We start from the raw sequence: 10,471 nt of genomic DNA on the forward strand, positions 1-10,471 counted from the left end.
GGAAATCAATAAGGCAAGCGCCCGAGCTGGGAAGGCCTTCTAAGTGGATTACATTGAGGGAACGTGTTCGATAGGTTACGGCTCCGAGACCGAGGTGGCCGCACACCGCAGGCTCCCTTGCATACTAATAAGGAAGTCGAGCGAGTGCAGGGTTGCGCGGTTCACTCGCAAAAGCTTTTCTCTACGCCTCGAGTCCCCCCCGACCTCGAGCTTCCGACTTTAATGTCTCGTTCGTTGCGTTCCCAACGCTGGCAACATCCGTTTCGGCAAAAGGAACACCAAAGGCTGCTAGCTTGGCAGGCTGCTAGCTTGGCGGGCCGCTAGCTTGGCGCGCACCGAAATTGGGACGTTGCGGTTTCCACCATCGCGGGGGTCAACTTCAATCACGCGCCACTTTTTTTTTTTTTGTGCGTGTGCTCATTTAATCTTCACAAAACACCTCGCCGTATCTCTTTGCAAGGGTCACGGCCCCCGGGGGCCAAAGGTTAAGCCCGGGTCTCGTTAGAAGGCGCGAGACGTGTTGTGCGCGCAAGCGATCCGTCCATTTCCGCAAAGAACGAGGGAGGTCGTGATGTTTTACGGCAGCGTCCGCCTGACTTTTTTGCTGACACTTTTTTTTTTTAAACGGTGTCCATATTGCAATTTAATTTTTTTTTTTTTTTTTTTTAAACAGTTGCAGGTGCATCTGGAACGTATTCTCTGTGATAGGCTGGAGTTCACGCTCAGAGAATTGTGTTAGCAATTATTGTCGTACGTGTGTGTGTGTGTGTGTGTGTGTGTGAGTGTGAGAGAGAAGCCTGCATTGAAACTGCCAGTTGGCACAATGAATGGCACGCAACACATCATGGCAACCCCCCCATCCCCTCCCTCTCCCCAGTGCGCCATGCACGGGGTCCACCCGTGTAGCCTCTTCTCTGAAAGAATAAAGCTGGCACACGGTGCCCCTGGACGAAGGTGGCATATTGGCGTTTTCGCACAAGACGCCGACGAATGCCACAACGAGGAGTGTGAAAAAAAAAAAAAACATTGCGGACAGCGAGCCACGAATCAAAGACATGCTTGGGGCGACAAAGAAGCTTGGATGGCAACCTCCGAAAACCTCCAACGGCCCGCCGCTTTGGTAGGCAGCCCGCCCGCCTCCTTGGCACGGCGCTAAAGAAAATGGTGCCGCAGCGCACGCTAACAAACAACATGGCCGGGGCCCTAAAGATGGAGCGAGCGCCACGTGTTTCCACCAACAAATGTGTTCAGGTCAGGTCAGCAAACAACATCTGGGGGGGCTCAACATTCTCAACATCAGCGTATTCCCCAAATTCCACACACACTTTTTAAAATAAAACGACCACATTGACATGTGATGCCATCATCTGGAGAATCGCCGGTCCCAACGTTGACAAATTCTCCTCCAATTGACAAATCAAAAACGCTGCGGTCATTTTAGTTGGTGAGCAAAAAAGAGAGCTTTGCTTATTCAAGTGGGACCTTGCGGCAGATGCAAAGCGCAAAATGAGAAAGCGCCGCCCGCCTGCCCGGCTGGCATCGGCCCACAAAAGACACAAAGGAGGCTCCGATGCCAACTCGGTGCCAGTGGCAACCGTTCTTGCCGGCGCACTCTGCCTTCTGCTTTGCCCGCTACGAGTCAAAACACAAAATGGCGCCGGACGGGGCTTTGGCCATGATGACAAAGCCTCGCAACCGTTTTTTTTTGTTGTTTTTTAACCATGCTGTCCTCAAGCATTGTCGGAATAGAACGGGCCATCAGGATAAAAAAAAAAAAAAAAAAAGCGGGCAAAGGTGCAAAAAGACAATGTAGCGTGTGACACTTTCAAGAAATATCAAATATGGATTTGATCAATTCCATACGGCTCGGACGGCAACCTCCAAAAAGAATTCTCACTACCAAGTGTTGAGGGCATCTCTTCAAATCACATTTGCCGCCTCATTCACTTGCTCTAATCAAAAACGCCAATCTGGTCAAAAATTCAATTCAGTAAATGAGAAATAATTAATACGCATATATTTTTATTTGGTAACGGCGAAAGTTGTCACGGTCAGATCTGGTCATTTTCAGACGATCGGCATTGGGTGAAGGAGATCAACTTTGTCATTTTCTGTTGTTCATCAACCGAGCACCCAAAAAAGGGGACGACACCGTCACTCATGTTGACTTTTTGGGGAAATCATAGGTGTCAAACTCAAAGCCCGGGAGCTAGATACGGCCCGCCACTTCATTTTACGGAGCCCGCCAGGACAAATAGTGCATCCACTTCATGTGTCAATACTAAAATTGCAAATTGTCTTCACTTTTGAAAAATAGAGAAATTGCTAGCAGTTTTTAATTCCCGTTCATCTTTTTAAAATATTTCAACAATTTTTACAAAACGACCTTATCTTGACAGTCACGATGGAAACGATGGCAACAATGCGGCCCGCGACAAAAGTGAGTTTGACGCTTTTGCTCTAAATGAACCCCCCCCCCCCCCGACAAACACCATGAGACCCAAAGGGGCGGCTGCGAGGTAAGGCGAGTTCCTACCTTGATCCTGGACATAGTAGGCGAGGAACAAGTCCAGCTCCTTGACGGAGACGGTGATGTGGTGCGGCTGGACGCAAAGTGCTGGGTTGGTGCAATGCGGCGACTTGACCAGGCGCTCGCCATCCGTACTTTCCAGGGGGATGCCTTTGAAGAGGATGACCATGACCAGGTCCAGGCGCCAGACTTTGTCGGCTTGCCGCAAGCAGTCGATGCGGCGGATCTTGCCCTTCTGGTCCGGGTTGGAGAGCACGCAGCACGGGTGCTTCTTGCCCGTCACACTCAGCACAAAGTCCTCGCGGTACTCCTGCCGGATGTCCTTGCGTAGCTTGGCCAGCAGCCGCGAGGCCCACTTCTGCTTGACCTCGGCCTTCTCGCTGAGGAGCTCGTCCTTGACGGCACGTTCCTCGTCCTTGGACATCCGCTTCTCGTGCTTCTTGAAGTACTTGCGCTTCCTGGCCTGCAGGTTGAACCACGTGTAGGCGATGGCGCGGACGTGCGGCAGGAGGGCCTCGATGAAGGGATGGAACTCATCCTGCGCGGGAGGGGATACCCGAGACGTCAGTTCAAGGACACAAGATAAAAAATTTCTATAATGAAGCTTTGTAACATGAAAATGAAAACCAGAGCCTCAACTTGCATCACGATGCACACATTTTTTTTTTCTCCCTTCTGGGAATGGCAAAAATGTTGACTTACATTCACAGCCATAAATAGAAAACGTTGCGTCCCGAATAAATTGAACAATTTCAAAGTTCCACCTTAAAAGAAAACAAGTCGTTCAGAGGCTCGGCCGCCCACTCTGCTTTTTGTCTCATGTCCACAAAAGGCGACCTTGGCAAAATATTTGGAAGCACATACCTCGGGTCAAAGTTTCCGGCGTGTCAATAAATTGACATATAAACGGGGCTGCTCTCTTGTCGTACGCAAAACAATTTGAAAATGTTTTGGAGAAATCTATAATTGAAAATGCTGCAAAAAAAAAAAAAACACTAAGCCACCATCTCCCTTTTTATGTAATTATGTACTGTAAAATAATAATAATAGTAATAATAATAATCCAAGTGCATGAACGTGCCAGTCGTTGAATGTTTGTCTCACACTGCAACCGCCGACTTATTAGGAAGATTGGGTGTTTTTTTTTAAATCACAAATTCCACAATTATGTTCAACTGCACTTGTGTTAAAATAAAAAAAAGACTTGTTTTATTTGAACAAAGTTTGCTAAATAAGCCATTTGTACTTGCTTGGCAAAATGCAAAGTGACTTTTATCTTTTCCCCTATTTAAACAAAACAATAGTGTTAAATTGCAATTTTTCCTACATCATCTGATTTTTTTTTTTTTTAATGACAAATCCAAATCCTGTAACGACAAATTGCTGGAGCGGTGGGAGGGGAGGGGGTGGGGGCACCGTACTTCAGCCGGGGCCATAAAAAGCACAATCCTCTTAAGCACAACTTAAACCACATCTCAGTCAATCACTTACTTAATGCCAAGTAAAATATAAACAGTCAAAGTCAGTCTCGTTGGACCTTATCGGGAGCCTCATCTCCTCGGTGAAAGTGGCTTTATCTCCACACATGAGGAGGGAGGGGGCGTCCGTCAATAAAAATATACATTTAGAAACACTTGGCACCTTATTGGCGGACGGCACTTTTTTTTTTTTAAATACACTTTTACAGAGAACCAGAAGACATTTGTGACTGATTTTTTTTTTTTTAAGTCAATACGTACCTGAGTAAGACAAATTGGAGAATACATGACGAGTCGGCTGCACAGCAAAGTGAGCGGGGAGAAGAAGGGGGGGAAAAAAAGAGTTGCTGGTGACTTTTATCGCGCCATTCCCGCACCGCGAGCCGTACTCATCCGCAGCAGGCCAGAAGAAACCCTCGGAGAAAATCCATCAACTTTGCCTCTGTTTTCGCAGTCCGAAAGATTGTCGGAACGGGGTGAAAAAAGCAACAAATGCAGCAGACGTCAAAGTGGAGCTGCAGCGTGTGTGTGTGTGTTTTTTTTTCTCACGCGCGTGTGTGTGTGTGCGCGCGTGATGTTGCGCCCTGAGCTCGCACTGCTTCATATGTGGCGCACCTTCGTTCCTGCGTGCGCGATTCCAGCAAATCAGACCAACTTTTTTTTTTTGAACCCACGTAATTACATGCTCACACCCCTCCTTCTCGACCCTCCCACCCACTGCCTCCTCCTCCTCCTCCTCCTCCTTTCCTTCCAACCATCCACAGAGCACATTGTCTGCAGGGGGAAAAAGCGATTCTTGTACTTTGGACCGGGGGGGGGGGGAAGTGAGTTAACGAACAACGCAGATTTCACCCATTCAAATGTGCTTTCACTTTGCAAACATAATAACACCACTGACAATTAAAGTAATAATATGGAATGTCACGTACCATTGCACTGTACTGCATTAGGTTAACAGAAGCTTGAAAGTCAAAGATACACTCGCATTTGTCAACTTTAACGGGGGGGGGGGGGGGGGGGTGAAAAAAGTGGGAAGGAAATACGTCGGGAGCACCTCGCGTCCCCTTCCCCCCTTTTATGCTCCTCTTCCTTCCTCTTCCAAGGATTCTTTTTTGTTCAGTGAAGTTGATCCAAAAGGGGAGGCCGGCTTGGCTTGTCGTCCCCGCCTTCACTTTCACTGTGTGGCCAGCCTGGCCGCCAGCCCCGCAGCGCTCAGCCAAAATAACTCTAATGTAGTCCGCAGTTTCCGCTTGCTAAGCGCTGTCAATGTAAAATTTTGGCACAGCCTCGATCGTGAAATGGCCCACACACGAAAACGCACCGTTTTGCTCATTGTAAAGTGGATTTGAACCCACTTTTGAAGGCGTTTTACACCGTGCTCAATATAAAATGTCACAACATTAAACACTACTTTTGTACCTTATTTTGAAAATAACCTTCCCGAACTGGTTGATCCTACCTTTCATAACGCGGAAATGTTTTCCCAAGAGGTTTGGCATTCCGGCACACGATTGGCTGGCCTTCGTCCACTGAAGGCCACCTACTTCCGGTCGTGTGACGTGCCGACATTGTAGCCAAGAAAACGTGGATATGGCGCCCTCGAGCGGCCATAGTCATAACTGCCAGTAAGTATTTTTAGACAACACTTGTGCTTTTTAGGGTCACTGGTTAGCCGAGTTTGAGTGAAAGATATCACACACTCGCTCACCAGACAAACAATCACAGGGCACATCTTGGCAGATAACCAGGGAGAACAAAACCTTACAACTGAGTCAGACTTACTAACCACGACTCCACGCACAACATATAATCAAAATAAACATGAGTCACATTAACATGGTGGAGAGAGGCTAAACATTTACAATATAAGTAAGGACCATAGTCTCAGTCATTAGTGCAGTTTAGAGGTGCAATTTGTCAACTAATTGCCTCACACTTTCTGGGGAAGATTTCACAAGATCCTTCACTTCCGAGCAGCTCTCAACGACCAAGAGCTCCAGTGTGTGTGTGTGTGTGTGTGTGTGTGTGTGTGTGTGTGTGTGTATATCACTCCAAAACCAGCATCTTGAGATTTTACACAAAGCGGAAAGAGGGGGGTCGTGGACTCGTGAGCGTCCATGACACTCACCAGGAGGAAGCATCAAGATGACTGACCTTTTTAGCCCAGTAAGGAGAAGGTAAAGTCCTGTACACGGCGACAGCACAGTGTGACTATTTTCTGACTAATTACGTATTTCTTTTGTGTGGCAGGTCGTTATTGTCCACTTGAGCGACCGTTACGAGAGATTAGTAGCTTCTTCCCACGGGCGCCGCAGAGGAGCGAGTCCTATGGCAAATTAAGCGTTGATGCGGCCTCATTCAGGCTGATTTTGTTTTGACATAAATCAGGATGTGCAGCCACAGGAGTTTTTATTGATGTTATCTTGACCTGGATCTAACGACGCATTATTGACAGTTCAACTTGTCGGTGCGGTCATTCTGGGTGATGGAGTAGAAATCTCTTTGTTGTGTGTGAAGGCACGTCAGTTAAGGTCACGGCCGTGCACGTTACGCACGCCTCACCAGACTTGAAGAGCTTCCTAGGACAATGGAAGCGTCACTTGAGATGCGAAAATCAGTCACAAAACATCCTGGACTGTCAAGTCCGATGGTGTTGATGCATCGTCATTTATTGCCTTGCTATTTGGACAAAAATGCTTTAAGAAGTGCAAATCCGCATTTTTTCGAATGGCAACGTTGCTCTTTTTGTAGAGAACACACAAGCAAACAAAGCACAAGTTATATCCACCGTGTTCCAAATTTGAGTGAAATACTGCTGTCATCGCCCCGGACGACTCGGGGAACAAAAAAACGCCCTCGCTTCAGAATTTGGAACACAGTGCAAAAAAGCAAGCCTGGGCATTGACAAACGACATTTGATCATATCTCCTTTGAGTTCTTTCATGACCATCTTCAGTGGCAACCTGCAAGGTTTAAAAATGAGAAAAAGAGGGAAAATGAACCAACATAAAAAAGGGGGAAAAAAGTGTGTCGAGTTATTGTTAAAAAAATAGATTTGGGAAAAAAATATATATATATCCAAGATACTTGTGTACAAAACAGATCCAGTGGTATGTAAACACAAACTGTCACAAGCATCACATAAAATACATACATTAAAAAAAACAAGTTCAAACCCACTTAAACAGTAATGTAAACACCCGACCTAATATGACATTTTGGAAGAAATACATGATTAAAAAAAAAATAATTCAAGTGTGTGTCTTCAAGAGTACCAGTGCATACTATTGCCTACCCACTGCAAAAAATAAAACGCGAGTTTTGCGCAAATATTTTGGTATTTCATGTATAGAATGTATGTACACCCTTCAAAACGCTGGTTGGTTAAAAACAACCCCATTTGGCTTCAAAATTGGAAAAGTTGGGTTAAATTCCCGGGTTTCTCCAATTGTTAATCGAGGAGTCTGTGTGTGCGTGCGTGTAATAACCAAATCAACCTGAGAGGGTTTGCGATCATTCAGAACCACGACTTGAGCTACACGTGGGCTTCAAAGAGGCCGCCGGCTCGGAGCGCCCGCCGGCTTCGGAGCGGCACGAACCACAGCGCCTTCCAGTGGGTTCCGCACACGTCGGCCAGGGCCCACTTCCACGATCTCCTCAGGCCGTGACTGCGGAGGCAAAAAAAACCCAAAACAAAGCAAGTCAGGGGAAAGACGGAAAAGCAATCGACGGCAGATGAGAAGAACATCCCGCGGCCTTACATTTCACTGGAGAACTGAGTCATCTTCTCGATGGTGGTGGTATCCTGTCACAGAGAGTCAGGTATGAAACGGTACAAGTTCTGCACCGCGCTCAAGTGCTTACCGAAAGGATGCCGACGATCTGCGAATAAAATAAGCCCGACATGCCGCAGAACATAACCACGCCCATGAGCGCCGAAGCCCGCAACAGGGCCAGCTCGTGCCGCGTAGTGAACTTCTCCTGGGTGGCAAAAAAAATACACAGTCAAGCGGTGTCATTGGGCAATGTCAGCAAATGGAGTACCTGGTCAAGGTGCGTGAGAGGTTGGAAGTAATAGTACTGGCAGAAGTCCAGCACCAGAGTAAAAGCACTGAGGACTTGTGTGTAGAAGCAGAGCTGCAGGAAGAGCCAGTGGTTGTCTTCCCCCACGCAATTATTGATCCTGGAAAAACAAAGCCCTTTACCATTCCCGCACTGTCAAATCAATTAATAAGTACCGTAATTTCCGGACTATAAGCCGCACCGGACTATAAGCCGCACCAGCTAAAATTCAGGGATATTTTAGTTTTTTTTTTTTTACATAAGCCGCACCGGACTATAAGCCGCACGTGCACATGAGTTTTTTACAAAGAAAGACAGTACACAGAAAGCCATAAAAATCCAAAAATACGCCGCGCCGTCATTTAAGCCTCAGGGTTCAAAGTAACCTTCTGAATAAAATGCATTAAAAGTTCACATGCATTACAACTTGTTTTTGGTGAGCAAAATGTCATTAGAATTGAATTTAAATGCTGATTGATTGTGTTTTAATACAATGCAGATGGTCCAAACAGCGCCACTGCTTTGTGTAATCTCTGAGTCACATGGCAGAGTATGAAAAAGGGTTTAGACGCAGGTCACCTAGCGTGCATTCCTACTAAAGCTCATAATAGTCACAAGCAACACAGCCAGAATAAGCAGCAGCCATAGTAGTGTTTCAAAATAGTATTTTTGTTGTTGTTTTGTTCTTCAAGATACCGCACAACAGTGGTCCACAGCCTTTTTGCGAGTGTATAAAAGTGATCAAGTCATCACAAAAATCACGAGAAAAAAATCGTATATAAGCCGCACCTGACTATAAGCCGCAGGGTTCAACATTTTTGAAAAAAGTTGCGGCTTATAGTCCGGAAATTACGGTAAACAAAGCATTATACGCTGACAAAAAAAAAGGGAATCACAATAGAACAACTATAATCATGCTTGCCTTATGAACACAAATATTAGTAGTATTATTGGTAGTTCCGCAAGGTTCTATCTTGGGGCTCCTGTTGTTTTCATTGTATTTGTCGCCTCTACTACGAAGGAACGTCAACACAGCCAGGCTTTCGTCGCTTACTCTGGCTCGACAAAGCCTGACCAGAGCTACCGTAAATGGCATCCCGACGGCGGTTTGATAAAAACGTCCAAAGAGCGGGCTACACTTGCTGCTCGTTACCAGGGACAATGGTGGTCCATCCTGCGCACGCAGTGGCCACAACGACTGCAGTGATGGGTCCTTTTGGGCCTCATTAGGTTGCACTTGTTGCACAGTTCCCAGTGCTCTCGCTCTGAAACACAGGTGGAAAATTGGGCGTCCAACTTCAACCCACATATGCTGTTTACATACCAGAGTGAGGTATATGGGGGTTTGTAGGAAGGTGACCAGGATCCGCCGTGGACGCCCTGAACAGGGCTAAAAAGCACAGTGCTGACGCAGCATAATAACCTGAAGAAAATACCCCATCGTTTTTGTCATTACATATCGAAATACCAAGAATGAGTGACCGTTTCCCTTTATGGGATTGTGTTTTCCTTACAAATGACGACAGCCCAGGAAATGTGGCCTTCTCTGTAGTGTGGCAGCAGAACCAGCTTGGGAACAAAAATGGAGTTGTAGAGCCAGATCCCAAAGATGGCGCCGACGCATAGCCAGCCGGCGGGGTCGACCACAAAGTGCAGTCCGAATTTCATGGCTGCTGCACCTCCAGGGAGACAAGGATGAGGTCTAGCAAAAGAGGAGGCGATCAATGACACTATATACTAACTACACTTAAATGAAGATACTCAAGATTAGTGTAAATGGAAAATGTGGGATTTGTGTTGGTTGACACTATCAAGAATCCCGTTTTTGTTTTCCTTTTACTTGTTAACACGTTTTTATTACAGGTTTTAAATAGTAGTAAATATCTTTTGAAATTCCATTTCAGATAAATACGTTCATGTTACAGGTATTGTAGTAAATGTTTTGATTTTTTTTTTTTTTTAATACACAGGTTGACACTTAATAAATTCGTTTTTGTGATTTCATTTCAAACACTGCAGATACGACACGAGCTTCACTTGAGAGTGAAAATATAAACAATACATCATACAGTATAGAACGGGTGCCATTTTTCTTAAACATAATATTTTTTGATAGACACTAGCTAGCACATATCTCGTAACAACCCCATTGAAAAATCTATATATTTATTTTTTTCGACGGTGCCCGCTTAGTAACAAATCTTCCAACGTCATTTATAAATATTATTAAAACGTACGTTTTTCCTTATCGTCCGACCCGGCGCAGGTGGATTCGTCAATACTTCCGCGTTCAAGTCTCCATGGGCGGGGCAGGAAGTGTCGGTACAAAATAAAAGCATACTTTTGGTTACTTCAAAAAGAATATTAAAAAGAGCCTTCGTTCATAGAGGTCAGGGAAGAA

The 10,471-nt window shown here is 45.8% G+C and overlaps 2 protein-coding genes and 1 long non-coding RNA gene across 13 annotated transcripts in view; 1 reads left to right on the top strand and 2 right to left on the bottom strand.

Moving 5' to 3' along the window:
* The window catches only part of LOC125983823 (nuclear factor 1 B-type), a 42,968-nt gene extending 37,762 nt beyond the window's left edge, over positions 1-5,206 (bottom strand). For 2 of the 11 annotated variants that reach the window (XM_049745548.2, XM_049745502.2), the window contains exons 1-2: positions 4,270-4,682; positions 2,537-3,068 (exon numbers count right to left, since the gene is read on the bottom strand). In XM_049745548.2, coding sequence (XP_049601505.1) covers positions 2,537-3,068; positions 4,270-4,296 — 559 coding nt within the window. In that variant the 5' untranslated portion in view covers positions 4,297-4,682. Of the gene's footprint in view, positions 1-2,536; positions 3,069-4,269; positions 4,686-4,937 lie in introns of those variants that run through there. The other 9 variants (XM_049745484.2, XM_049745465.2, XM_049745529.2 and 6 more) reach the window with 7 other exon arrangements.
* Positions 5,207-5,398: 192 nt separating this feature from the next.
* Positions 5,399-6,404, top strand: LOC125983988 (uncharacterized). Its single transcript, XR_007486837.2, has 2 exons — positions 5,399-6,185; positions 6,259-6,404. It is a non-coding gene; the product is annotated as an uncharacterized lncRNA (long non-coding RNA).
* Positions 6,405-6,659: 255 nt separating this feature from the next.
* zdhhc21 (zinc finger DHHC-type palmitoyltransferase 21) lies at positions 6,660-10,415 on the bottom strand. The gene is made up of 8 exons (XM_049745672.2): positions 10,308-10,415; positions 9,585-9,772; positions 9,395-9,493; positions 9,224-9,335; positions 8,053-8,191; positions 7,873-7,989; positions 7,770-7,813; positions 6,660-7,676 (listed from the first exon to the last, which is right to left on the bottom strand). The coding sequence occupies exons 2-8, from the start codon at positions 9,736-9,738 to the stop codon at positions 7,544-7,546; spliced, it is 798 nt and encodes a 265-aa protein (XP_049601629.1). The 5' UTR covers positions 9,739-9,772; positions 10,308-10,415; the 3' UTR covers positions 6,660-7,543.
* Positions 10,416-10,471: the final 56 nt, after the last annotated feature.

The sequence above is a fragment of the Syngnathus scovelli genome, chromosome 1, assembly GCF_024217435.2.
Source record: "Syngnathus scovelli strain Florida chromosome 1, RoL_Ssco_1.2, whole genome shotgun sequence".
Taxonomy (NCBI): Eukaryota; Metazoa; Chordata; class Actinopteri; order Syngnathiformes; family Syngnathidae; genus Syngnathus; species Syngnathus scovelli.